At 50.5% G+C, this 24,565-nt stretch overlaps 10 protein-coding genes across 10 annotated transcripts; 6 read left to right on the top strand and 4 right to left on the bottom strand.

Annotated features, from left to right (window-relative positions):
* Positions 1–1,889: 1,889 nt before the first annotated feature.
* CONPUDRAFT_49915 (homeobox-domain-containing protein) lies at positions 1,890–2,982 on the top strand (the record flags this gene model as incomplete). The annotated part of the gene is made up of 3 exons (XM_007767076.1): positions 1,890–2,296; positions 2,355–2,485; positions 2,543–2,982. Coding segments are annotated over 3 exons (978 nt in total), but the record flags the coding sequence as incomplete, so codon positions are not given.
* A 1,113-nt stretch (positions 2,983–4,095) lies between these two features.
* Positions 4,096–4,511, bottom strand: CONPUDRAFT_50892 (uncharacterized protein; the record flags this gene model as incomplete). The annotated part of the gene is made up of 4 exons (XM_007767135.1): positions 4,096–4,157; positions 4,220–4,259; positions 4,314–4,382; positions 4,434–4,511. The coding sequence occupies 4 exons, from the start codon at positions 4,509–4,511 to the stop codon at positions 4,096–4,098; spliced, it is 249 nt and encodes an 82-aa protein (XP_007765325.1).
* A 326-nt stretch (positions 4,512–4,837) lies between these two features.
* On the top strand, positions 4,838–6,971 carry CONPUDRAFT_135698 (DnaJ-domain-containing protein). The gene is made up of 8 exons (XM_007767740.1): positions 4,838–4,990; positions 5,047–5,148; positions 5,207–5,224; positions 5,279–5,461; positions 5,517–5,755; positions 5,809–5,875; positions 5,933–6,715; positions 6,764–6,971. Exons 1-8 carry the CDS (start codon positions 4,874–4,876, stop codon positions 6,893–6,895), a joined length of 1,641 nt encoding a protein of 546 aa, XP_007765930.1. The 5' UTR covers positions 4,838–4,873; the 3' UTR covers positions 6,896–6,971.
* On the bottom strand, positions 6,936–8,339 carry CONPUDRAFT_119763 (Prp18-domain-containing protein). Its single transcript, XM_007767739.1, has 6 exons — positions 8,105–8,339; positions 7,601–8,045; positions 7,451–7,548; positions 7,263–7,402; positions 7,115–7,213; positions 6,936–7,064 (listed from the first exon to the last, which is right to left on the bottom strand). Exons 1-6 carry the CDS (start codon positions 8,303–8,305, stop codon positions 7,004–7,006), a joined length of 1,044 nt encoding a protein of 347 aa, XP_007765929.1. The 5' UTR covers positions 8,306–8,339; the 3' UTR covers positions 6,936–7,003.
* Positions 8,340–8,400: 61 nt separating this feature from the next.
* On the top strand, positions 8,401–9,022 carry CONPUDRAFT_80598 (cytochrome c oxidase subunit VIb). The gene is made up of 6 exons (XM_007767303.1): positions 8,401–8,429; positions 8,481–8,512; positions 8,561–8,594; positions 8,652–8,752; positions 8,807–8,814; positions 8,864–9,022. The coding sequence occupies exons 1-6, from the start codon at positions 8,410–8,412 to the stop codon at positions 8,921–8,923; spliced, it is 255 nt and encodes an 84-aa protein (XP_007765493.1). The 5' UTR covers positions 8,401–8,409; the 3' UTR covers positions 8,924–9,022.
* Positions 9,023–9,149: 127 nt separating this feature from the next.
* CONPUDRAFT_99952 (uncharacterized protein) lies at positions 9,150–11,996 on the top strand. Its single transcript, XM_007767738.1, has 9 exons — positions 9,150–9,423; positions 9,479–9,810; positions 9,860–10,199; positions 10,248–10,400; positions 10,455–10,589; positions 10,637–10,769; positions 10,823–11,100; positions 11,150–11,447; positions 11,496–11,996. The coding sequence occupies exons 1-9, from the start codon at positions 9,208–9,210 to the stop codon at positions 11,960–11,962; spliced, it is 2,352 nt and encodes a 783-aa protein (XP_007765928.1). The 5' UTR covers positions 9,150–9,207; the 3' UTR covers positions 11,963–11,996.
* Positions 11,997–12,008: 12 nt separating this feature from the next.
* CONPUDRAFT_119753 (uncharacterized protein) lies at positions 12,009–16,284 on the bottom strand (the record flags this gene model as incomplete). Its single annotated transcript, XM_007767737.1, has 22 exons — positions 15,990–16,284; positions 15,876–15,934; positions 15,573–15,822; positions 15,502–15,519; positions 15,387–15,454; positions 15,228–15,325; positions 15,121–15,167; positions 14,850–15,067; positions 14,480–14,797; positions 14,367–14,429; positions 13,649–14,315; positions 13,302–13,598; positions 13,210–13,255; positions 13,130–13,155; positions 13,049–13,079; positions 12,933–12,992; positions 12,751–12,877; positions 12,575–12,694; positions 12,455–12,524; positions 12,223–12,409; positions 12,097–12,171; positions 12,009–12,047 (listed from the first exon to the last, which is right to left on the bottom strand). The coding sequence occupies exons 1-22, from the start codon at positions 16,199–16,201 to the stop codon at positions 12,009–12,011; spliced, it is 3,096 nt and encodes a 1,031-aa protein (XP_007765927.1). The 5' UTR covers positions 16,202–16,284.
* A 128-nt stretch (positions 16,285–16,412) lies between these two features.
* CONPUDRAFT_119748 (cobW-domain-containing protein) lies at positions 16,413–19,269 on the top strand. The gene is made up of 10 exons (XM_007767736.1): positions 16,413–16,633; positions 16,698–16,761; positions 16,817–16,866; positions 16,923–16,959; positions 17,013–17,190; positions 17,249–18,040; positions 18,102–18,390; positions 18,448–18,683; positions 18,733–18,828; positions 18,881–19,269. Exons 1-6 carry the CDS (start codon positions 16,495–16,497, stop codon positions 17,822–17,824), a joined length of 1,044 nt encoding a protein of 347 aa, XP_007765926.1. The 5' UTR covers positions 16,413–16,494; the 3' UTR covers positions 17,825–18,040; positions 18,102–18,390; positions 18,448–18,683; positions 18,733–18,828; positions 18,881–19,269.
* Positions 19,270–19,325: 56 nt separating this feature from the next.
* On the bottom strand, positions 19,326–22,684 carry CONPUDRAFT_135691 (uncharacterized protein). The gene is made up of 5 exons (XM_007767735.1): positions 22,451–22,684; positions 21,749–22,366; positions 21,065–21,697; positions 20,422–21,013; positions 19,326–20,369 (listed from the first exon to the last, which is right to left on the bottom strand). Exons 1-5 carry the CDS (start codon positions 22,658–22,660, stop codon positions 19,582–19,584), a joined length of 2,841 nt encoding a protein of 946 aa, XP_007765925.1. The 5' UTR covers positions 22,661–22,684; the 3' UTR covers positions 19,326–19,581.
* Positions 22,685–23,077: 393 nt separating this feature from the next.
* On the top strand, positions 23,078–24,487 carry CONPUDRAFT_99940 (uncharacterized protein). Its single transcript, XM_007767734.1, has 3 exons — positions 23,078–23,345; positions 23,396–23,524; positions 23,586–24,487. The coding sequence occupies exons 1-3, from the start codon at positions 23,272–23,274 to the stop codon at positions 24,331–24,333; spliced, it is 951 nt and encodes a 316-aa protein (XP_007765924.1). The 5' UTR covers positions 23,078–23,271; the 3' UTR covers positions 24,334–24,487.
* The last annotated feature ends 78 nt before the right edge of the window (positions 24,488–24,565 follow it).

Below are 24,565 nucleotides of genomic sequence, written 5' to 3'. Positions count from 1 at the left end.
CGGTTACGACGAAAGAGACTCGAAGCGACCGCGTTACTAAGATATTTCTGAGTGGACGGGCGATGTTCTGTTTGGAGTTGCCTCAAGTTTCTTGCTCTCGCTCCATGGTAGGTGGGGCGTGTAAGTACTGCATCTTGTTGTCTCTTTGTTCTATTCCTTTATCTTTTATTTTCAAGCGACTTGCGTAAGTATATCTATGTTTTACCCAAGTCGGAGTCGATATTTGGGGAGTAATAAGAAGGCAAGTATGTATACGATTGTACATGAAGTAGAATGGAGGAGTGGGGATGGCACGGTAGGTAAGGGTGGGCGCGGCTGGACGGGACTGCGATCGGCTCGGAGTTGCCTTGATATAAAAATGATTTTCATTCGGGGCAGTCGGGCATGCGCGGCAAGGTGCGGCATGGACGAGAGGAGATATAGGCGTGTGGGGGTCCCTCGAACGAGAACATATTATTGTTTGCTAGTATGGTGTTATATGTAAGACTGCAGGACTCTGAGTGTAGGGCAAGAAAGCTGGCATAGCAGCTAACGGTGTGCCCCGGTAGCCACTGGCAGGCAGCAGATAGGGACGAGACAAGTCCGAATTGAACGCAACTATAAAGTGCACCCGTAAAAACAAGAAAGCTAGAAGCTTGTAAATCGGTAAATCGAGAGCGCTTCTGGTCCGGTTTATCGGAGGGCCACGTGCCGTCTCAAGTGAGCGCCGGGAAACGCCCTGGATTTGCCCTGGAACGCCCAAGGATCGACAAGAGCATCATCTGAGGGCTGCGTATCTGACCCATCTTATCCAATTCGACCAATCTCCTTCAGGGCAACACGCGCTATTGTCACAAGAAAGAAAGAAAGAACAAACAAGGTCAGCCGCTAGACAGTGGGTCCTCACATTCAATCCACTTTGTGCGTCGAGGTCAGACCCTGATCTCGGCACAGCATAATGCGGTAACATGTGGCAACGGATGGCACCTTCGGAGCTGACGGCCTATCTGACGACATCCATCCATTGTCAACTCCAAACTGGCCACTGATCTGGCAGGAACTTCGCGCCTCTTCGCGCTAAAAACTATGTTAAGCTTCTGAGCGTTCTTCGATGCCATCGGACAATGTAGCCGGTGTCCTGATTGTTGGCTTTTGTCTATCTTGTCCGACCCTCGGTGACGTTCCTAACCGCCGAAAAACCAATCAGTACTACTAGTACCTCGCACTTGCAACTGCCTACACCGTCTCAGTCGAGAGAGATCTCATCTGTCAGACCAGGTCAAACTGCATGACAGTCGTTCGGTCTCACTGCTCGGCCACTTGTGATCAGCAAGCCTTTCAACGGCACCGTACCCTCGTTTGGGCCGAGCGCGCGCTTAGCTCACCAGGTGAGCAGTTTGGAGGTAGAAAAAAATCCTACTTCCTTCTCCAGCCCCATTCCGTAAAGACCAGTAAAGATGACGGTTTTCGGGTGTGGGGATGTGCTCGAGATCTCCATCCGCTACCCATAGCTCGGGGAGGCTGACCAACGGGACGCGGCTGGAGAGTCTCCAAGAGATCCGTTTCCTTGCCATCATTGTGTTCGAATGATCACTTTCTGTGTTCCTGGATCAAGTCATCACGCCTTCGCGTCTCCAGTGAGGTTAACCCGATCCGGATCCGTAGCTGCTTGCCCCAACTGCCCGACACGTCCAGTGATCGACTTGCCCTGCCTCTTCCCCTCCTTCCTCTTCTGTCGCTGATCGCTGCACGCTTCGCATCTTCTCTTCTCCCGCCTTGTCCCTGTCTTATGCATTAACCTTCTGCGCCCCGACTTTTTCTTCGACACCCAGTCTCTTTTTCCTCCACAAACACTCGTCTACTTACTCTCTCTCCCTATCGTCTTTCTTTGTCTCCTGCTCGCCGACCGAATGGCACAAGAGGTCCATCTCAATCACCGGCTTCATGCCAGACAACTCCCTCCGCAACTCGACGTGGCTGCCTTCCAGCGCACAGAGTCTGCCTCGCCTAGCTCGTCCACCCATTCTCCTCTCACTCCTGCCATCGTGCGTCCCAGCTCCGCCTCTGCCACCTCAGAAACAGGCCCTTTCCACGCGTCCAGGGAGCCCGCCACTGGTCCTCAGCGCTCCAAGTCAACCAGCTCGACATCAAAGGGTGACCGGGAGAAGCGGAAGCGGTCCCGAGTCACACCCGAGCAGCTTGTCCACCTTGAAAGGTTCTTTGCCGTTGACCGCAGCCCCACCGCTGCTCGTCGGAAAGAAATCAGCGACATGCTTGGTATGCAGGAGAGGCAGACCCAAATATGGTTCCAGAATCGGTGCGCTTTATTTTTCTTATTTAGTATCCAGCCAGGTGAACACCGACATCCGTCCCAGACGTGCCAAAGCAAAACTACAGGATGGCAAGAAGGGGCGAGGAACGAGCACCGAGACTCCTCCGGATACACCTCCAGAATTGTCAACTGGCTATGAAGCCGAGCTCCATAACCTTATTCATGAGGACGAACGTAAGGATAGCCAAGCATTCGTCATCCGCATCCGCACCCGCTGACCCACCATGCTAGCTGTAACCATCATACCATGCACGGATTTATCCATCGGGACTTGGCGCAGGATAGCGACCACTGTAGGCAAACACGACCTCGTCGCATATCTCTGTGACACGAAGCGCTGCCTAACATGGTTCATACAATCTGCTGGGTATGGGTTCAAGATGGAGATACCCTTTGACATCATCGCCGACACAGAGTTCACCAATGCCGCGCCCGGGTCCGGCCTCGCTACGTTCCTTCTTTCACAGCCACCGAACTTCTATCTGGAAAGTCTCTCGCCTTCTGGTCAAGGGCCGATCCGTCACTGGAAGAAATGCGCTGATTGGACGGAGGGTCAACAAGCGACCCAAGTCCTCCGCCATGATTTGATTGGATCAGCAGTGCAGCTCGCACATGTTCTTCGCCACTTGAATGCGTATACTCAAGGATCAGACATTCACTTGCACGCTCCCCATCTCACTTCGTCCATCATGTTCGATCATCAACATTCTACCCCCTCAGTTACACTTTCAGGGCCAGGGTACCACTATCCAAATGATGCGAACGATAGACCGGATCAGAACCGACGCAGATCTTTCCCCGGTCAAGTCATTGATAATCCACATGCTCTTCACGGTCCTGGCATGTCTCAAGCTGGAAATTCCTCAGCCGGTATGCCTCAAACACCTGTATCCGCTCCTTACAATACTACCTCATTCACCCCATACTCGGGCCGACCTCCAGCATTGCACAACCCTACACACGCCCCGTCGCCCATGTTCTCGGACTTCTCTTCGGATGTCCACACTCCGCACAGCTCGCACAGTCATCCGCGCACGCCGCTCGACTATCCTCAGCACGGCTTCCCTTCATCATTGCCTTCTCGACCTTACCACCCCGGTGATTCTCGACCTGGCTATGATGATGGCGTCCACATGCTCTCCCCTTACCCCTCCGAGCCACCGTACTCCGCGGGTCTTTCCCATGTCACTATGCACACGCCCTCTCCGCCCCTGCTGGCGACTCCCTACCCCCACTCACAGTCCTCCACCCAATCTCATGGAGACTCTGTCGACGCAGTGGTTTCGGGCCTACCAGGCTACGAGTCAAAGGACGACATACATCATTGAAATCCCGCACGCATCGTCAACCAGTGCAGCTAACCCTATCCTTCAGTATTCATAATATTCCTGCAACAGATCCCTCATATCGCCCACAGTCGGCTGTTGGTCCGCTAGCTAGGTAATATCCACAACTTTAATACCTAACATCTATACATACCGTTCCAATTTCCCGCCCTAATGACCATTGCTTAGTGTGTACCCATACGTACCCTTCCACAAACATAGTGTCACCATCCTAATTTTCATTTACAGCCCCCTTAAATTATTATTACGATGGTATTATTGCGCCGTGTGGCATGCACATGTAAACCTTACACATAGGCCTACATGTATTCTATAAGTATTATCTTCCAAACATAGGTCTGTGCGCGTTAAGGGGCTACTGTAATTCTCAGCCCGGTGCTTTGAACATGACCTATGAAAATGAAGAACTAGTGGTAGATGCTGGTAGTTGCCCAAGGACTATGCACTCGCGTCGCGTTCCCTGGCCAGACGCGTCTGGTACGACCTGCTGACTATGCTGACTGGTAATATTAATTGGGTTTGCATCAGCTCCAGTCGGCCAGACTGAACTGCACGAACTCACAGGCTTCCATGTAACGGTCCATACAGCGCGCAAGGCATGTCTTTTAACACACTGTAGTGAGCACGTGCCGTGAATGAACAATAGAGCGGAATACCTCTTCTGAACCCGACAACGACGTTCCTGGCTTCGTGATGCATTTAGCGTAGCATTTCTCATTGGTTTTCTACGAAGCGGTGGTGAGAGTTATTCACGTCCAACAACGGAGAACACCAACATTGAGGAGCTCCTGAGCATTTGACAATGCTATTTCATTGCGTATAGTGTTCATGAATGCCTCCTTCCTCGAAGCCATGTCTACCGCGTCGAACTCATGAGAAGTTGGGAATGGCGAATACGTCGGTGTCACACACACCTTCGGGAGCAGCGGACGTTTTGGACTTGAAGAAATCAGCCATATTGTTCCAGAAGCGTGAAGTGCGGAGGTTTGAGAAAGACGGGGAGACGGACAGGTCAATGAGTATTGACAGACTCGCGTATGTGAAACTTTCTCGACTGCCGAGAAATTCGGAACGACGTTCCCGGACGCGTGACGCGTGTCAAGTACGTAAGCAGGCTTATGTCCGGGTCCGAAGGGACAAGTCAGAGATCGTCCAAATTCTTAGGAACTTAAAGTTAATCAAGGCCAGCAACCACTGAACATTTCATTTTGTCTAGATGGGTGCTCAGGAGTCTAGAGCGCCAAATGGGCAAGATGCTCAGCAAGATCAGGGAGTATCAGATTACTATGAGCTTCTTGGCGTCGAGGAGTCTGCTACTGATGACGAGATCAAGGTGAGCATCTACCGAATCGCTTGACTTCCTCTCATGTCCATATTCCTCGGCGGTAGCGTGCATTTCGAAAACTCGCCCTTGTGCATCATCCAGACAAGAATCAGAACGATGTAGAAGGTGCGACGAAACGATTCGCCGCGATCCAACAGGCGTACGAAGTATGTCTTGCTTCACCCATTATGCTGATTTTGTTGGTGCTCATATTTTTCGCGCAAGGTCCTTAGTGATGAACAGGTTAGCTTCATGCTCAAGTTTGAATGGACGTTTAATGATGCTTAACATCAGTAGGAGCGCGCTTGGTACGACTCGCACAAAGCCTCATTGGAACCGGAACCCGACGCAGACGTCATATTTGAAGAGATTCGTCGCGGAGCACCAGCACGGCGAGCGCGAGATCGAGGGCTCACCACTCGACACCTTCAACAATTCATGGACCCTAAGATATGGTCCGGGTTCGACGACGGCGCAGACGTATGTGACCATGTCAAACTGCGTTTATGTCACTGCACACTCATCATTATCTTAGAGCTTTTTCACGCTGTATCGGAACCTGTTTGACCGACTTGGCCAAGAAGAGGCAGCAATCTCAGGCATTGAATACCCCTCGTTTGGATACTCCACTTGGACTTGGGCTGGAGCAAGCAAGGACAGCGAGGATGCCGCTCGATGGTTTTACAGCGCCTGGTCGAACTTCACATCCTCCAAGGAGTTCACATGGATGGAGCAGTGGAACGTCAACGATGCCCCGGATCGGCGAGTGCGAAGGCACGTGTGTCATTTGCAGAGCAGTCCCTCATCTCAAGTTGCAACTCCCACAGGTCGATGGAACAAGACAACAAGAAGGCGCGCGATGACGCCCGAAAAGACTTTAATGAGGCCGTCAAAGTACGTAGCCAGATCGTGATTCAAGGGGGTAAAGGTCTCACTTGTCAATTCATACAGGATTTAGCAGCTTTCCTTCGCAAGAGGGACCCTCGCCACAAGGCACATCAAGTACGACAAAAGCAGTTGAATGAAGCGAAAGCCTCTGGTTCCTCCACTCCCAACAAAGTTCCTAAGGCGTCTCCGAAGCCAATACCAGAATACGTAGAGCAAGAGTGGCAACGGGTCAGTCGCCGCGAGGGAGAAGATGACCTTGAGTGGGCTGCTGGTGAAGGAGAGAATCCCGAGGACTATGAATGCGTAGCATGCAACAAGACGTTCCGGAGTGAGGCAGCTTGGAGCAGTCACGAGAGAAGCAAAAAACATCTGAAGGAGATAGAAAAGTTGAAGCGCATGATGCAGGAGGATAACGACGAGCTTGGGCTGGACCCTGACGCTGGCACCGATGGTTTGGGAGGCAACGACGATAGTCAAATTGGCACAGATGAAGGGTTCGAAACGCCTGTAGGGCGCAAGTCTTCCCTGGACCCAAGCGAGCAACTATACCCACCGGTTGATGACCCATCACCTACTCTCAAGCCGAAAGATAGCACTCGACAAAACGTTGGCTCAGGGCAGAAACCACCTAAGAAGAAGACGAGAAAGGGTCAGAAAACTCCTGTTGAGAATGTAGCCAAGATTGCCGACAAAGACGACGCGCGAGGGTCGGACATAGAGGTTGTGAAAATAACTGAAAACTTCGAAAAAATAGTTGAGGTGGATACGACGCCGCAGCTGTCCAAGAGGGAGAAAAGGAAGCTCAGAGAAGCCAGGAAAGCTGAAGCAGAGTCGAAACCAGAACTTGTGCGTGTTTCTGGGCTTCGCTGCCCTCCAGACACTGACGTCTCTTAGACTTGTAATTTTTGCAAGGGCGGATTTGAAAACAAATCTAAACTGTTCGCGCATCTCAAAGAGACGGGTCATACTACTGCCGTATCGGACGATGCACCAACGGCACGCACCAAGAAGAAGGGAAGGAAGTAAACCATTAATCGACGATAGAATTTCCAGCGTAACGGATACTCGGATTCATAGTTGACTCGTACAAAAAGCAATAAGCACAGACTCAGAGATGATCTCGGCGCCTACGGTTTAGCCCATCAGCTGCGACACATCCTCCGGCGGATACTTGGTTTGTGCGAATGTTAGCAATCTGAGGAACGGGTTAGCCATCTCTCTTATAGCGACGTGACAGATCCTAACCTCTTCAAGCTTTGAATATACTTCCTGCTAACCTCGTCGTTCAAGACATGTGCTACCTGATCCGAGGAAATCTTCTCTCGGGCAGAGCGTTCATGAATACTATAGAGAAATTAGCCCATGAACAAGGATGGGTGCATATCACACGTACCCAACCATAGTCACTCCAATCGGCCAAGGTGCATTGCCAATTGACAACCTGAGATACGCGTCGTTTGCCCTTTGGTACTGACGTTTTTGCATGTGGTGCACAATTTCTGCTATTCGGGCCAACATATCAGGGGGCAAGGCCTAGAAGATGTTTAGAGTTATGTCCACGGAGGGCGCAGAGGAACATACCCTTTGTCGGAGCGTTTTAAATAATGGCTTCAAGTATTCGGCAGATTGCACCTGTGTTGCAGCCGCAAGCTTCCCCTGATGTGTGCGTTTGACATGCTCTGAAGAGTTATGCTGAATCACCGAGTAAAAGTTGAAAATGTAGGCACGCACCTGGCCGTTCGTCCATTGCTTCTTCCCACTCCTTCAGCGTACGCTTGAGCGCGTAGTAGACGAGAGGATAGAGCTTGTCTGGGTCGGTCTTGATAAGGTTGAGGTCGACTAACGCTGAAGAGGTTGCAGTTAAATCATCTTCCTTCTTCTTGCCCTTATCTTTGGTCCTCATTTCCCTTTCAACATTCTCTACGTCCTCCAGTGCTTTCTTAAAGTCATTCTGACCGCCTTGTCGGTCGTGACCCTTCTCCTCGATAAGTTCTAGCGCACGTAGTCGAAGTCTGCGGTCCTTGTCGGATTCTGCGAAGAGCCGTATAGGTTGACTGCGAGCACGGAGTCTGCGAATGGTCTCCTCATTCGAAATGTTGAAAGTGCCTTCTGGCTTTGGCGACTCAGAACCATGTCCGCTCGGAAGAGGAGATTTAGAAAGAGGAACCGAGGTGGACTGTCATAAGCAGGTTAAGTCGGCAGAGAATGTGAGACTGCCAGGTCAAGATAGCGCACCTTTGGCTGAGGCGGGGGTAGTTCTACTGCTTTAGCTGCTTCTTCCTTTACGAGGCGTTCCTTCTCCTCCTGCTCCTTACGTTTCTGTTCCTCCTGAGCACGGTCTAAATCGCCTCTGCGAACATACTTGTTAGGCCGAGCACCTCCATCGGTCTCGATGTTCTTGCGTTTGGCAGCAATTTCAGCTTTGAGGGCATCCATGGTCGACGCGAAGAGAGGGGAAGGTGACGCTTAGTCAGCAGGCGAGCACCAAAATCCGCTTGTGTCCGAATCCATCCTCTTTATCCGCCGTCTGCACTTCCACCATGTCTGAAGATTTGTCCAGGTGCGTAGTCTACGTCCACAAGTAGCGCTCTTCAGCTGACCTTGGTCACAGCAAGTACGTTCTCCAAACCGCTGGCTTTGATGGTGAGCATATTGTATGAATGTTGGGCTGTTGTTGACCTCCCGAGTCAGCCCGGTTCCCCAACACGAACCAGACCCGGCATTGGTGCGTCACAATACAATGAGTTTGGTGCAAGCGTGCTCACAGCTTGGTACGGTTCAGTTTCCAGAACTATACAGATTACTTCAAGTGCATCGCTGCCAAGGGTGAGGACTTCGCCCCCTGCAAGCAGTTCAAGCGCGCCTACAACTCGCTTTGCCCCAGTAAGCTTCTCTTTACGCGTCAGCAACGTCATCCTGACTGGGTTTGTCTTGCAGATGAATGGGTAAGTCGCATATAGCCTGGTGCACTTCAAACAATGAGCTTGTCCATAGATTTCCCGCTTCGACGAGCAGCGCGAGAACGGCACTTTCCCTGCCTCCCTGGAGCCTTGATGTATCATGCTATTTGTTTCGCAGTAAAACCGTAATAGAGCATCAATTCTCATTGTATAGGCCTGTCATGAACGCGTATGCCGAGAATGTTACACCCACTCATACATAGACAGCTGCAGGGAAAATATAAGCGCGAAGGAGCGTGAGGTCACGACGAAGTCACGAGTCTGTCAATAAGCTGCAGCTTGTTTCAGCATCGGTCCGGCGATGCACCGCGTCAGTCCAACTTTCACCAACCTCGCTTTAGCTTCAGTCTTGACGTCGCTGCTCCCGATCTTGCAAGCATGGACTCCATCAACCTGAACGCTTTCGCTGAAAATGCATCTAGACTTGGCCTACGCATACAGGAATCTATCTCAGAGCACACCCGAGACTTGAACATCACTCGCGGTGCTGGAAACATCTTCGATATGGCAGACGACAAAGTCAAGAATATTGGCAAGCAACTTGACTCTAGCAGTGACCGCGAGAAATTAGATGCGATGAAGAGGCTGATCGCCGTGAGTTGCCCCCAGATACTCCCGCTCTTTCATCCCAACCCTCCGCTTGACAAAGTTGATTTCCAAAGGTCGTAATGTATCCAACTATTTTCCACAAGTAGTCAAGAATGTCGCATCTCAGAACCTTGAGATACGGAAGCTCGTTTACATCTATCTTCTACGCTATGCAGAGCAAGAGCCCGATCTTGCACTCTTGTCCATTAACACGTTTCAGAAGGATCTTGCCGACCCCAGTCCACTCATACGTGCCATGGCACTTCGTGTTCTCAGCGGGATCAAGGTCCCGATGATTACTAGCGTTGTAGTCCTTGCAATCAAGAAATGCGCAGCGGATACTAGCCCTTACGTGCGCAAAGCTTCTGCTCTGGCGATCCCAAAATGCTATGAGTGCGTAGCAGGCTAGGGTTTCAAGCAAGTCCTCACTGACCCTCTACAGGTTAGACTCTAGTCAGCAGCCAACGCTCATTACCGTCATCCAAAGCTTGCTCTGTGATAGGTCCCCTCTTTCGATAGGAAGCGCTGTCACTGCCTTTGAAGCCGTATGCCCAACAAGATTGGACCTACTTCACCTGCAGTATCGCAGGCTTTGCCGGATACTCGTGGATGTTGACGAGTGGGGACAAGTTGACCTCTCGAATCTACTCATGCGGTATGCACGAACTATGCTCCCCAAACCCATCGTCTCGCAAGACCAAGACTCCAATGAGGAGGTCGATCCCGATTTGCAACTTTTGCTTTCTTCAGCGGAGCCCCTGTTACAGTCTCGGAATCCTGCTGTGAGCAATAAGCTAGTTCCCATCTCCTTAGTACTTAATATACTGCAGGTCGTCCTAGCAGTGACACGAGTGATTTACTACTGTGGTCCTCCATCGTATGGGGCCAAAATTGTCAAACCTTTGTTACGATTGCTAGGCATGTCGAAAGCAATAGAACGCGTCACCCTGGTTTACATTCACAAGATAGTTCGTTTCTATCCTGTAAGTTTCCTCATAACCCAAATGAGATCATGTCTAATAGCTGCTGGACGTCAGATTCTGTTCAGCTCGCATTACATGCGGTTTTTCTTACGTTCAGAGGACGCTCGTGAAGTTAAGAAAAGCAAAATACAACTACTCATGGGCATAACGACTCTCGATAACTATCAAGCTATACTGCGCGAGCTAATAGTAAGACTCTTATCGTCCACCTTCAGAAAATCCCTTACGTTTTCCAGGATGCTGCTGAAGACGTTGATGATGAAGTAGTCGGATCAGCCATTCACGCCATCGGATTTTGTGTTCAACTGCTTCCCAGCACAACACCACAATGCCTTTCTGCCTTGACTTCGTTGATAAAGACTAAGCATGGTACGCTCTTATTCAAAATGAGTGGATGCCACGAGCTTATCTGGATCAAACAGACATCGTAGTTAGTAAAGCAGTCGTCGTGCTAAAGTCACTGGTGCAAAATCAGCTCTCGTCATCAGCTACGAATACCGAAGTGCTTCAGTCTCCTATCTCAATAGTCTCGCAACTCGCAAAGAGAGTCGACGATATACGTCATTTCGAGGCCAAGGCATGTGTTATCTGGCTGGTAGGCCAATACTGTGCCACTCAAGGCGGCAGCGGAGTGGTTGAAGGTGTAGCGGACTGGGCCCCAGACGTGTTACGCAAGTCCGCTAAAACATTCGCCAGCGAGGTCAGCAGGAAAGTGATATTGTCTCAACCTTACCTCACTATCTTGGCAGAATGTTACGGTGAAGCTGCAAGTATTGTCGCTTGCAGCCAAACTCGTGGCGCTTTCTCCTGCACACAAGACTATAGGACAGATCAGCCAATATGTGTTTGATCTCGGAAGATACGATATGAACTACGATGTTCGAGATCGTAGACGTATGCTGGTTGCCCTCCTGTCGGGAATATCAGAATATGTCACGGATGAGGATAGTGACGCTACAAGTCAGGGTGGCATTGTTTTGCGGAGAGAGCAGGTGATACGAGTTCTGATAGATGGCAAGGCAGGCGTGCTCGAGATTGAACGACCAGGTAATGCCATTTGCTTACTATCCTCGCTCTTGCTCATTGGATTTGCAGACGTCGGTCAGCACTTGATCGGATCACTAAGCCTGGTTACCGGAAAGGACATGCAGGGCGACGAAATCCTACCAGAATGGCTTGAGTCAGGAATTGATCCGTCACTACGTCAAGTGGAAGAAGAAACGACCATTAAGGTCGAAGCTCCGCGAGCTATTTCCTCTCATCGTCCTTCAAACTCTGCACCTACGCCTGTCGTTCTCACCGAAGCCTCAGCTCACCCTCAAGAGAAGAAAGACTGGCGAAACTTGGATGACTTTTACGCAGAGAACGAAGAGGAGGGTGGCCAAGAACAGTCGGAAGAAGAGGAGAGTGACGAGGAGGACGAGGAGGAGTCCGGTGACAGCGAGGATGAGGATGAGGAACTTGGCACTGAAGATTCAGAAGAAACTGAGGACGGCGAAAGCGAAGACCACTTAGAGCATGATAGTTCCAATCACGTCAATCATACAGTAGAGTCTATTTAACATGTATGCAAAGCTAACAACGATAACAATTTACAAAAAGGTACACTCATAGCGCAGCGTCGTCGGGTAACTTATAATAAAGAGGCTATAGGAATGTCAAAAAACCTTCAGCAGTCAAAAAAGAGAGCACCTACTGTATGGAAGACATGGTAGTAATGGCCATTCACACCGCCTCCGAATTGATTTCCATAATATTCCATTGGGAACCACTTTCCCAAGCAACATCAACGAAAGAGAGCAAACCGTCAGATAGTACTCACATGGCTTTCAGGCAGACCCTCCTTCCAGGTGCGTCGCATACGCGTCTCCCGTGCATCGTTGACAAGAGAAAACCCATGCTTAGGGACGGCAAATTGTCCAATCTGAACTTCCGTATCTGTTACAATGCCACGAGAGATTCGAGCATATGCCGTTCGATACAGCCCTCGATACAGGATGTATTCACACCTACTTCTATGAGCGACTTCACATGGCGTCATAACAATGCCTTACCATCGGTCCCAGTCTTCGGCGTCGATGTCGTACATGAGGCCGTCTTCGACAAGAATTTCGTACGGATTAGCTGGAAAACTATCGGGAGTGAATTCAATTAAGCTTAAATTTAAGATTTACGTTTCTTCGCATGCGGCTTCGTCACCACATAACCCAGAAAGATGGTAGGTTGCGGATATGCTTCAGCCATGATGCGAGCGAGCTCTTTCGACTGGAGCTCTCTGTCAAGCGGATCTTCCTCTGATTGAAACGATAGTCCATAATGGGTACGGCGTGAGCATGATCGGTCCACATACCTTGTCCATTGTGCGATACGACAACTGTGACATTTGTCCCAAACACGTCAAGAACAGCAGAGATGGCGGGTGCCAACTCGCCAACAGGAGAAGGAAGGAGATGATGATGCGACTCAAGGATCGGAAACTGGTAGAAATTGGCACCGGTAGGTATAGTTATAAACTATTATAGTATACCTTACCTTGGAGAGTAATGCAGCACCCCATGTATGCTTGTTGGGCCCCGGACCAAGGTCGACGTACTGTTTTGACACAAGTAAATGATCAGCAACCACCGATACGCAAATGCTTTACTCACATAGCCAAGCTCTTCAGCAATTACACGAGTCCTAAAGTGACATGAAGTAATCACGTTATTGGAGTATCGCACGGTACCTACAGGTCGCGATTTCCGTAAACTGGACGCTGACCTGAATTGAGCCAGCTCTTCTCGCCCAAAAAGTGTGCGGAGTAGCTTACGTGCAGATCTGACTCCAGAAGTCCCATGACATCCACTTTCATATCTCTATTGTCTTTGAGCATATAAATCAGCCAGTCACAATGTCCCATACCCTATGATGTCGCGTATGAGCCGCTGACTATCATGGCCATGGTTGTCGATGCCAAAATGAACCGTCCAGATACCGGCGTTGAACAAACGGTCACCTTTCCTGTAAGGTTGAGGGCCCATGACAGGCATTCGATACAACGTTACAAGGACAGATGACAAGCTAAGCACAGCTACAAGTGCAACGCTGCATGTCCGAGTCAGCGACGTCAGGGTGTCCGAGTCGGTATTGATAAACTTCGGCGTAGGTGTCCGCCATTGGAAGGAAAGCGAAAGAGCCGCAAACTGAGCTACCAGCACACTTCAGGAAGATCAGTTTACGGCCGCGAACAAAGGTCCATTCGCACTTACAAGTCAGTGCGTTCTCGCAGTAACGAGCCACCGAACGGAACAAAGGCGTAAGCCACAGTCCACACATTGGCCAGATACAACAGCATTGCTGTGAAGAACGCCGTGAAGAATGCTTTGCCAGCGTGAGCCGTTCCTGAGAGTTGCAGCACAAGAGAGGGAGTAATGGACATCAGAAATACAGTCATCAGCAGTCCGCCTAGGAACCCTAGCCAGTCGCTATGGCTGTACAGAACGTAGGCCCCACAACTACCAATCATAAACCAGACTTGAGATGCAAGGGGGTTCATGCCAGCTCTCTCGGCCAGAATAGCGAGCAAAATTCCGAAACTTTGAGCAATGATGGTGAGAAATCCATGCACATGAGGAAGCGGACCATTGGGCTGGCCATTACTGTACCCTGTCCAAGTCCAGGAGATTATGGTTCCTGGCTCAGAGAGGAGGTAATGAAGACTGAAAATTAGACTGCCGAGAGCGACAGACGATGACAACCAGGGAGTGTCAGGAGCACTGTTCTTTTCCTTCTTTTCCACTGGCGGGCCAGATGCTGCCGTCTCTTCAGGATCGTTCCCTACGTCTGGACGAAGGGTCTGCTCGACCAGAGCAATGATTGCAAGCGCCAGTCCGATCTTATTATAGCCTCCGGAATTGTGCGTTACCATTGGCCATACTACAAAGATATCACTAAGAAAATGCCGAACCAAGACTGCAATCAACTCACCAGGATTATTCGAGTGGTTAGCATGCTTGGACAGAGCGGAAAGAGCGAACCCCAATGCCGCAACTACGCAGGAGAGTAAACAACTTGGTCTAACTCGGTACCTTTCAACTCACTTATTCCATGATACCTGTCTCCCAGCGACCACTGTGCGCTCCGATGAAATACAGCTATAATGTTAGCAAATGCGACGGCCATCAAGCGATGCGATGGACGTGGCAATGCATATGCGACGATCCCAGCTAAAGATAGTCCCTGCAATGTGACGGAGCCTGCACGTGTCAATGCCCACTTGCGAAGAAAAGATATTCCGAGGAGTGCTGGAGACAATATAGACAGGAGGGCAAGTTCATGACCCGATACACCAAGCTGCCAGACCGAAAAGAAAAAGAGTGTCGGTAGCAAGGACGTGAACAGCGACCAGAAGATATAGGCTGAGTGAATCTGTCATTAACAAGCAGAACTTGAAGGATGTGATAGACTTACAAAGGTACACATCACATAGAAAGCTTACTGGTTCTCTCGTATGCGATTTAAGTAAAAGGGCACAGGTCTCGTGCAATGACTCAAGTCTCCCGGCCTTTGAGTAGGGGACAGAACCATCGCTCTGAGGCGCATCGGTAGTTAAGATGTCGGGAGGATCGTTTGCATCTTTGGACTGAGTATTTGGTGAGTGTTTCACAGTATCTTCGGACCGGTTCAATCTGTTTATTGACATCAATACAAAGCTCAGGCAAGGTGATCAAGCCGACTAAACGTATTGGTGCGAACATCCTTCACATCAAGTGACGGGCCGATGGCAACCTAAGATTACGGGATGCACATGAGTGGAATATGCCGGAAAAAGACAAGGGCCTGGCTTACTCGTAGGTTACTCTCTGACAGGTCTGTTCCGATGATCGAATCGTATGCGACGTCCAAAAGAATCAGGGCCCACTCAAAGAAGCTATACCGTGTGTATGCTATGGATGCGGCAGCATCGAGATGAACATCGAAGTGAGGGGGGGTTGCTTACATGCTCACCTCCTGGTATCCCATAGACCTTATGCTGAACAAAAAAGTACACCATGGGTATTATAGAAGCGAAGAACCTGCCTAGCCTAAGAAGCAGTCTGACCAGGCTTTAAGCATTACGCACAATGTGGATATAACACGGCTGGGCGATAATGTGAGCTTTGTGCTAAGCTGTCGAGAAAATGAAGCTCTAACCGTCTCCTTCTAGCCCGAAGACTTTGAAGAGGTGTAGTCGCAATTCCCCCAAACATCCATGGTACATTACACAGAATGTAAGTCACCATAAGGACATCGTGAGCGTCGTGATCATCATTGGATGTAATGTAAACCCAGCCGCCACAAGACAAGGTGCGCAAGAGACCAGCTGTGAGAAGAGCTTTGGAGAATGCAGGATGCCGATGACGCGCCAGATAATACTGAAGGAACACGAGCGCAAAGCGAGGTCCTATTGATCTCATGTGAGTGGTTCAAGGGCACGCATATATCCACTATTTTTACCGGAGGTGATAGCAATGAGTATCTGAAAGAAGTTCCTCTCCGGATACCAGTCACCGATCCTGATTCAACTTAAGTGACATACTTTCATAAAGGAATCGACGAACAAGGGCGTACGTTGCGGACACGGACGGAAACCACTCCTGAGGGTATCCTGCGATGCCGTTCTTGACAATTTTCTTGTAATGAAGTGCACAGCCAAAGAACAAGGCCGTCGCAAAAGCAGCTAAGCTGAGGATCGTATGGACTCCGGCGATGATGTTGGCGTCAAAGGCAATCGGTGCCGGAGGTTTCGCCAATGGTGGTGCGCTTTTGCGGCGCGTTGCCATCGTATGTACAGAGATTCACGGAGACGGAGAAGTACGCGTTCGAAGTGCGAATAAGTAGATGGAGAGTGTTGACCTGCGCCGAGGATGCGCATATGCTTATAAAACGTCAGAAGGTCAAGTTGTCAACAAGAGCCGCGTCGGGACGTCATTCGCCGCGTGCGAACTACATAACCGATGTAAAGTACACCGACGTTCGCGCTGTCTCCTAGCTCGGTCACCTCGGGCGAAGATAGCTTCAAGCTCCTATTTGCCTCAGGTCGCCATACACCTTATATCTGAAGCATCTTTATACTATGACCCATAACATACCCATCACAGTCTTCACCGGATTCCTTGGTGCTGGAAAGACTTCCATCATTCTCTCCTTGCTTCCTAAACTTCCCAAAGACTACAAGGTCGTCCTTCTCAAGAATGAGTATGGAGATATCGAAGGTAAACTCTACCCACCGCGTTCTCCATCCTTTATGATAGCCAATCACGAGCTTTTGACTCCTAGTTGACTCGCAGCTTGCACGGCAGTCCAGCCTGGCTGCGGTCAGTGAAATCCTGAATGGATGTCTGTGCGTTGCCATCCTTGCTGCGTGACGGAGGACCCGCTTACCAGCCGAAATCAAGCTGCTGCGTCATGGTGGGCCACATGAAGAATGCTTTGCTGGAAATCAGAGGTATGATCATGCCATTATCAAACTTGCAGTCTAGCGACTCAGGTCCACTGTTACAGAAAAATTTCGCCCTGATAGGATCATAATCGAGTGCTCGTGAGCATCTTTTAGGTTGAAGCTGATGTGTCGCACGGGCTCATCAACTAAAGAGGATCCGCCTTTCCAGCCACACTCGCATTTCAGATCCACGAGCTGGAAAAAGAGACCAACTGTGATCTCAAACTTGATGCTATTGTGACAGTCGTAGATGCCGAAAACTTTACCGGGTACGACGATGTCTCTCCGACAGCTCAGATGCAGGCCAAATATTCGGACATCATCCTCATCGTGAGTGTCCAACAAGATGAGTCACCATGCTGATTTTTCAGTTTCATCATAAACACAGAACAAGTCAGAACACGTCTCCGAGCGGGCTCTCGATGATGTGATCGACCATCTCAATACCCTCAACGACTTGACACCCAAGGTGCGGTGCAAAGGTCGCGAGGGCGTTGACCCAAATCTTTTGTTTGGCTTGGACACTAAGTTGTTCAAAAATACCATCCCCGAGCCGGTTTCTGATGAGTCTCATCACGATGAAGTCCAGACTGTGACCATTTTCAGAGGGGGTGTAGCTCCTCATTCTCACTGCAGCCACGAAGGCTCAGCTCATACCCATACCCTCTCAAATGACACTGCTGGCCCAACGGAGGAAGAAGTAGAATGTGTAGACCAAGCGGAATTTGAGGCCGCTCTCAAGCTGATCTCGAAAGAAAGTGTCTGGAGGTTGAAAGGCTTCGTGCGCACTCCTCAGGGTGTACAGGTCTTAAATTGGGCCTTTGAGCGCTATGACCTCACGCCGATAGAGGCTTCGAATCAGCTAAAAGGTGGTTCCATCCGGTTGACTGCAATGGGCGAGCGAGGAGAGGTGAAGCGGAGAGTGAGGGCCTTCTGTGACAAGATGGGTGCTTGTGTTGTTTGATTAGATGTAGCGTAGACTGAATCGCTGTTAGATTAGATGTGCCTATGTCATCCCGATCGTGATGGCGATGTCAGACAGGCGCGCTGACCACGCCTATACTGATCCCGATTACTACAATGAGACAGATTCCCGCAAGCAATGTCGATGTGAGAATCACATGAAGTTACGTCGCATGTCTTTTCCCTTCAACTATGATCTCCTATGTCCTATCCTCAGGTGAGTTCTTTCTTCTCAATATGTTCTTGTCATCGATGTTGCTCACCAACAACTATTGTAGCTGCAGCATATATACCCACTCCGCCCAGCAATGACAATGACGTCGGTGGGCACAAGCCCGGGTCTGACTGCGTCTCTATGTGCATAGCGCGTGTTCCTACTTTCCCAGATGCCCCTGCTTTCGATGGCATATCTCACTCGAACTCGTCGTCGGCTTCCTCCGCGGAGATCAAGGTGGTGCTTGCGAGCAACGACCTCTACCACATACTCGGCATCTCGCGTTCATCTAAGCTTGATAAACTCGCCATTCGTCGTGCTTATCTTTCAAGAAGTAAGGCATGCCATCCCGAGTACGTGGTCTCTTCATTACATCCCTTTGCTTTCTCACTGAAATCACTCTCAATCAGCAAATTTCCCGATAATCCTGAGGCTACTCACGCTTTCCAGAAAGTCGCAGTGGCGTACGATGTTCTCAGCAAGCCCTCTTCCAAGCGTATCTACGACTCGCGCTCCCCGGCCGCTCAGGCCAACTGCTTCGCTTTCCAATCCTCGATGCACGCTGAGGAAACGTTCAAGGGTGTCATTGTGAGCGTCATCAACGATTTCTTGGACGGAGACATGGAGATGATACGCACGTTACTTCGTACGTTCACTCATCATCCTACGTATCCCTCTCTCATTGATTCCGGCAGGAGCCATCAACGATATAAACCCTTCGCTCAAACTGGGAGACGAAGGCATCAACTCTGTGCTGGCCGTCTTCCAGACTATCCGGCAGCGCGCCTTGAGTAAGTTAATTGAAACAACCCGAGACTTTGCTTTCTTATCAGCTATGGACAGCATGCCGGACGTGTGTGATGGCCTTGCACTCGGAACTCATCAGAGTACTAGAAATCCAAACTGCATTCCGACAACTCCCCTATCTTGATATTGCCGGCCGCTCTCGGCTTACCATTCAGTTAACTCGCATCACCCTCAGCCTTCCTGTCACACTGGAGAGAGCCATACGCGAACAGAATCTCGAGCAGCTGTCTGGCAAACTTGCTACAAATCATGACCGAGATTACGATAAAACTGCCTTGCTGCCTCATCGCGTCATATTACTTATACGAGGAATTGATCTCGTTCTCGATCGCATAGAGCGTATTTTGGGCTAATTTGGAGGACTTTCTCTTTTTCTTAATCACTGTTTCACTACTCATGCATTGTTTTCATAGACATAGATTCACCAGATAGGGCACCGTCTGCGAGCATTTGTTTCTTATGGTATCACTATTTCTTTCATGGCTCATCTCACTTTCCAACCTTCGTATTAGATATATTTATACGCCAGGCTACATCGTACAGCTACTATAGGACACGGCATATGGAAGATCGCATGCAAACAACTCGTCGCAACAAGGGGGAACAGGCGCAAAGGGCATAAGGCATAAACGCGAATAAACGATGGATGAAATAGCAAGCAATTTGAAGCAAAAGCAGATAAACCACGTGAAAAGAAGCCCTCAAACAAAACACCTTCATTGAACGCGCAGACTTCATTACGCGTTGCGTTCTCCGTTATTGTCCCACTGAGACGGGTCATAGGTACTCTCCTCCAGCATGTACGCTTCCGGTGGGTACCTGAAGCCGGCTTCTTGTTGTGCAGCAGCAGCAGCCAACAGTTGCTGATAGTCATGGCTGCCTCCGTTGTTTTCGCCGTTTGAGAGCGTACTAGAGGCACTTGAAGACTGATTGGGTCCGATTGAACCCATAGGATTTTCCGGGTAGAATGGGTAAAACAAGTTCGCGGGAATTTCTGCAAGTCGCTCCCCACCTCCCGGGAGGGTGGGTGTTCCAGGCATCGGCTTGCCGGGGGTTCCGCCCTGCGAACCTGGTTGAGGCTGTGGAGCGTATGGACTTGATTCAACCTTGAAAGTAGGAGGCATGGGTGGCGTGTTCTGAGTATGCATGGACTGGGGTGCCATGGACGGCGAAGATAGCATTCCTTCGTCCCAGTCGAGTTCCGACAGAAGTACGGGGTCCTTTGGCGGCTCAACGCTGCGTAAATTGACTTCAAGTACCATCTCTGCAAGTTTCGAGATCAATGGGTGAACGCCGTTCATGTCCTTCCGGTCCCAGCGCCAGCGGAAACGAGGAAGCATATCGAGAGCCATCCAGACATCCTCAATCATCACCTGCCGCGAAAGCCGTTCACAATGCGACATGTGCCCGTATAGAATAACCATTGCGGCGATGTGAAGTGGGATTGGTGAGACAAAGAACGCGATGTCGGGGAATTGAATGAGTTGATTGTGGATAATGATGATATTGTGAGACGTCACAATTGCTATGAAACCCGTATAAATAAAAGGGCAACCTCATGTTTGCGTATGACTTACCATCCACCAATGCCCTATAACGGTGGTTGTATTCCAGGTCTCTAAGACTGAATAAAGCTCGCAACAAAAGAATCCGAGCAATACCGAACTTGAGGAGGGTGAGACCTTCGTCAGCAGTGATATTATGCACGAGTTTCTGGCGTTCAATCAACGGCCATTCCTCAGTACCGCCGAAATAGAACTTGTATTGTTCTGGAAGTTGACGCCTGAAGCCGACCATACGCTTGATGATCCTAGAAGCATGCGTCATGACCGTGTCCGTCGTCTGTCGCGTTGGTGCATATAATGAATTGATGATATCGGCCTGAATCTCAGCAATGGGGTGAGAGTATAAGAAATGGTCTGAGAAATCGCCAGGTTCACTCCTAGTCGACGGTGGCGTGTTCTGATCACTAGGAGCAATAGCGAGAGGACGCCCAAGAAGAATGGATGTTCCACGGTCATGCACCATGACGATACCCCAAAGGCGGATCCTGAGCTGCGCTTCTTCCTCGGTGAACGATTTGTTTTGCAGCGGGTCGTGATGTAAATTAAGCTCGACGGCTAGGCGAACCAAGCTGCCTACTAGGCGCCAAAGCGAACGTCCTTGTCGCTGTGCAATCGATTAGTAATCTAACATGGTTTGAGTAAGGGAACAACATGCCTCAGTGTAGAGATACCAGTGCAGTAATATGAGAGCTTGAAGACTCGAAAGTGACACTCGAAGCGCGGGCTTGACTACCAAGGCACGGTCAAACAACTCCTCATGGTCTGGCCAATCAGGTCCAAGTGTCTTGCGCGCTATGATAGGGGAGGAGTCATCCGGTTCGCTCTTGTCCTTCTCTGGCGATATTGCGCAAGCACGATGGTTAAGTTCACTGAGTGTCCCGAGAGCCAGGATCAAGTACATGCTACAGATAAAGCCCGGATCATATGAGCCAGCTTCGCCATCGTACACTGCCTTAAGTCTCCGCTCGAAGTCTTCCCTGAAGAAAAGAGGTCGGTGGATATTCAAGCGAGTAAAGTAGTTGTCCACAATCTTGTCAAGCATTGTGCGGTCTTTAGGTAACCAAATTGCGGGGGTGGGAGCAGAAGGGTGTGTACCAGTGGCCGGACGCCCAATAGTAACAGTAAGCCACTTGTTCGAGTCTCGAGGAATCGATGACAAAGCGAGGTGGCGGTCACGGCCCGAAGACAGCCCGTCGGAACCTACAGAGAGATCCTCTGCATCATGATGAGAACTTAGTTGGGTCTCGTTGATAATGTTAGGGTTTACGCCGAAGCCCTTGGCGAGGCCCTGTGAATCGAATTAATCTCTGCAATAACGGATCTTGCAACTTGCCCTCACCTGCGGGTTTGCCAGGTCCCATGTAGGAGGGTCCTGTCCCTTGACGTCAGCAAGCGGTGGCTGCGCAGGAACGGGTGCTTGAGTTGGACCAGGGGGCGGAGCGGCTTGTGCTGGCGGCGGGCCGGGCGGTGGAAAGCCTGGATGAATGGGAGGGGGATATGGGCCCGGGGGACCCTGCATGGGCATATGCATGTGCGGGTACGGGGACCCTGGAGGTGGAGGAGGATAAGGCATGTGCATCATAGGATATCCGGCGGTCATCATGGGGTGACCGTAGGGACCTTTGGGCATTTGATGGTTTGCCGGGGGAGGACCGCCATTGGGATGTTGTGGGAAAGGTGGACCAGCTTGAGCGCCCATCCAGGGAGGGTACACGCCAGTGGCATCTGGAGGGGGAGGGCCGTTGACCTCGATGCCCTCTCGATGGCAGAATTCGTCTACGTTATGTATATCGAATTCAGGGATGCGACGCTTGAGGAGGGCCTCACACTGGATGAGACGGTGTTCAAGGTGTTCGACGTGGCCCCTTGGTTGGAGAACCTGTCTGTGTCGGTCTTCTTGTTGACATGCTACGCCAGCAGTAGCGCAAGCGGTGCACTTGGGATGTTTTGAGTCGCACTGAGGTGGAAGGGAGATCGTGTCAGACGGATCGACATGCAGGCGAACGGAGATTTGCGGTCGGTGTCTACCGACGGGACTTGCCTTAATTTTCTTGCTCCTGCAGCGTGCACAAGCTTCATGCGACCGCCTCAGCCGCCTCTGCCCAGACGAACCTGCCGCATCGTCGTCGTTGGAATCCGGGTTTCGTCGCTTTTTTCCAGTCTGTCTGGCCGGCGCTTGTTGCTGCTGTGGTTGCTGTGGCTGCTGCTGCTGTTGTTGTTGCTGCTTGTCCATATTGACTGTAGGGTGCATCGGTGAGTCGAGGTTGAGATCAGGGTGGGGAGGGAGGATGTGGGTCATTGTCTGGCCACTCTGCACGGTGAGCACCAAAGCGAGGTCGTCGCCGTTGGTGTTCACTGTTTGGCACGGGCTCAGCGCGTCTCTCTACTAATCTCCTTCCTCATCGCTCGTTGACTGGGAATTTCCGTAAGTTTCCCACGCACGGCCGCGGCTGCCGCTTTCTGCCGATTCTCCGTCCTGTGTCTCCGTTTCTCCGCTGTGTAATTTCGGTGTAAACCTAGATTATATATATAATAAATACTTATGACATGAGTAATCTGTATTTGTCACAGGAAGGACCCAATATTAGGCTAAGGCGCTTGTCCTCCTCGACGCACTCACACCTCGCCACTCTAATGGCTACTCGAATGACCTCCCTTATGTCCCCCCAGGGCGTCCACCACTCAAACAGCTCCGAGTATACTCTAGCAACTGTCGAGTTTGAGCAGTATCGGGACGAGCCAAATGCCCCCCTCCTCCCTGATAATGCATCCTCGTCTAGCTACGGCTCCACCTTCACTCCTTCACGTCCGGGCCCGCCTCCCCCATCTTCTACCCGCCTTCTAGTCACCGCAGCGCTCCGGATGGCCGCGGTATTCATTGTCAGTACCCTTATACTCGGTGGCACTCTCTGGCTGGCCCTCCCGACCCTTGAAGAGTAAGCCGGAACATCTTGGCCTGGATCATACGTTCTGACACACTCTTCAGAGCGGATCGTCCTCTCCTTCGTATCCCCAAATCGTTTGCTCAGCTCCAAGCCCTCAATGGACTTCTCAAGAAATATCGCGACATTTATCCCTATCGCATTGTTATATGTTATGTGACAACTTATCTTTTGTGAGTGGCAGTCCTCGCTACCAGCCTACTCGTCACACGCTCAACTGGACATGCGTACCAGTCTCCAGGCATTCTCTTTGCCCGGATCGATGTATTTATCCATTCTCGGCGGCGCCGTCTGGGGCGTGCCGCGAGCTCTATTGCTCGCATGTACTTGCGTTGCTACTGGTGCATCCCTTTGCTACCTCATCAGCGCTGCGTTCGGCCCGGCCCTCCTCACTCTGCCTAAATGGAAAGCTCGTCTTGACAAGTTTCAGGACAAGATTCACGACCAGAAAGATAACCTCATTTCTTTCCTTATCGTATTGCGCATCGCCCCCCTTCCTCCACACTGGGTGGTCAATGTGATTTGCCCACATGTTGGTATCGGTCTTGTTCCCTTTTGGATCAGCACATTCCTTGGTATCATCGGTGTCACAGTCATTCACACCAGCATTGGGGGTGGGTTGGACGAAATGACATCTGCTGCAGATTTCCACCTCATATCCTTCAAGAACTTCCTCCTACTCTCAGCTGTAGTTGTCGGTGCACTTATCCCTGTTGCCCTACGGTTCTATTTTAAGCGACAGATCGCATCCGTCGCGGATGTTGAACAAGGACCAGTCGTATTTGAGGAGGAGGAAGATGAAGTGTTCGCTGCCGGTCCAGCTGGACAACCCAAGGGAGTCAAGACAGCGCAGCTCGTCGACGTCACTGACGCCGAGAGTGTTGCATCGTCTGATGATGACGAGGACATAATACTGGAGGCTGGCCCTGCAGTAGTTTTGAAGGCCTCGGATGATGGACATTCCAGGGAGAGTAGTCTGTAAGATATCCTGACGTAATATTCTGTAGCTGTAGATTTTAACTTTGTTCTCCTTGTGATCGTGGGTTCGGCTCTAAAAGCATAGATCTAGAGCTCGACTTACGATTTTTGCATTGCAAGAATACATATTTGTATGTAATAGTGCCCATACAATGCGCCAGCTAAAACAGATCCATAAAGAAGCATGGTTTGTTAACTCTAGCTAATCGAGCCAGGTCACAGCGTCGAGCGTCCAA

This window comes from Coniophora puteana (assembly GCF_000271625.1).
Source record: "Coniophora puteana RWD-64-598 SS2 unplaced genomic scaffold CONPUscaffold_3, whole genome shotgun sequence".
NCBI classification, from domain to species: Eukaryota; Fungi; Basidiomycota; class Agaricomycetes; order Boletales; family Coniophoraceae; genus Coniophora; species Coniophora puteana.
The sequence above is the reverse complement of the archived record's forward strand: the minus strand, read 5'-3'. Positions and strand labels throughout refer to the sequence as shown.

What these genes read in the sequence shown, in the direction of transcription:
- CONPUDRAFT_99940 (XM_007767734.1), top strand. Translation starts at nt 23,272, where the DNA reads ATGGCCGCGGTATTCATTGTCAGTACCCTTATACTCGGTGGCACTCTC. An exon ending in GCCCTCCCGACCCTTGAAGA is followed by an intron (nt 23,346 to 23,395) that starts GTAAGCCGGAAC and finishes CACACTCTTCAG; the next exon opens with AGCGGATCGTCCTCTCCTTC. An exon ending in TATGTGACAACTTATCTTTT is followed by an intron (nt 23,525 to 23,585) that starts GTGAGTGGCAGT and finishes CATGCGTACCAG; the next exon opens with TCTCCAGGCATTCTCTTTGC.
- CONPUDRAFT_135698 (XM_007767740.1), top strand. Translation starts at nt 4,874, where the DNA reads ATGGGTGCTCAGGAGTCTAGAGCGCCAAATGGGCAAGATGCTCAGCAA. An exon ending in ACTTTAATGAGGCCGTCAAA is followed by an intron (nt 5,876 to 5,932) that starts GTACGTAGCCAG and finishes CAATTCATACAG; the next exon opens with GATTTAGCAGCTTTCCTTCG. An exon ending in CAGAGTCGAAACCAGAACTT is followed by an intron (nt 6,716 to 6,763) that starts GTGCGTGTTTCT and finishes GACGTCTCTTAG; the next exon opens with ACTTGTAATTTTTGCAAGGG.
- CONPUDRAFT_119763 (XM_007767739.1), bottom strand. Translation starts at nt 8,305, where the DNA reads ATGGATGCCCTCAAAGCTGAAATTGCTGCCAAACGCAAGAACATCGAG. An exon ending in TACCCCCGCCTCAGCCAAAG is followed by an intron (nt 8,046 to 8,104) that starts GTGCGCTATCTT and finishes TGCTTATGACAG; the next exon opens with TCCACCTCGGTTCCTCTTTC. An exon ending in TTAAAACGCTCCGACAAAGG is followed by an intron (nt 7,403 to 7,450) that starts GTATGTTCCTCT and finishes AACATCTTCTAG; the next exon opens with GCCTTGCCCCCTGATATGTT.
- CONPUDRAFT_80598 (XM_007767303.1), top strand. Translation starts at nt 8,410, where the DNA reads ATGTCTGAAGATTTGTCCAG. An exon ending in CCAAACCGCTGGCTTTGATG is followed by an intron (nt 8,513 to 8,560) that starts GTGAGCATATTG and finishes CTCCCGAGTCAG; the next exon opens with CCCGGTTCCCCAACACGAAC. An exon ending in ACGAACCAGACCCGGCATTG is followed by an intron (nt 8,595 to 8,651) that starts GTGCGTCACAAT and finishes GGTACGGTTCAG; the next exon opens with TTTCCAGAACTATACAGATT.
- CONPUDRAFT_135691 (XM_007767735.1), bottom strand. Translation starts at nt 22,660, where the DNA reads ATGCACCCTACAGTCAATATGGACAAGCAGCAACAACAACAGCAGCAG. An exon ending in GCAGGAGCAAGAAAATTAAG is followed by an intron (nt 22,367 to 22,450) that starts GCAAGTCCCGTC and finishes CTTCCACCTCAG; the next exon opens with TGCGACTCAAAACATCCCAA. An exon ending in GGGACCTGGCAAACCCGCAG is followed by an intron (nt 21,698 to 21,748) that starts GTGAGGGCAAGT and finishes TTCGATTCACAG; the next exon opens with GGCCTCGCCAAGGGCTTCGG.
- CONPUDRAFT_99952 (XM_007767738.1), top strand. Translation starts at nt 9,208, where the DNA reads ATGGACTCCATCAACCTGAACGCTTTCGCTGAAAATGCATCTAGACTT. An exon ending in GCGATCCCAAAATGCTATGA is followed by an intron (nt 9,811 to 9,859) that starts GTGCGTAGCAGG and finishes GACCCTCTACAG; the next exon opens with GTTAGACTCTAGTCAGCAGC. An exon ending in GTTGATAAAGACTAAGCATG is followed by an intron (nt 10,770 to 10,822) that starts GTACGCTCTTAT and finishes TGGATCAAACAG; the next exon opens with ACATCGTAGTTAGTAAAGCA.
- CONPUDRAFT_119748 (XM_007767736.1), top strand. Translation starts at nt 16,495, where the DNA reads ATGACCCATAACATACCCATCACAGTCTTCACCGGATTCCTTGGTGCT. An exon ending in TGCTTTGCTGGAAATCAGAG is followed by an intron (nt 16,867 to 16,922) that starts GTATGATCATGC and finishes CCACTGTTACAG; the next exon opens with AAAAATTTCGCCCTGATAGG. An exon ending in ATTCGGACATCATCCTCATC is followed by an intron (nt 17,191 to 17,248) that starts GTGAGTGTCCAA and finishes TCATAAACACAG; the next exon opens with AACAAGTCAGAACACGTCTC.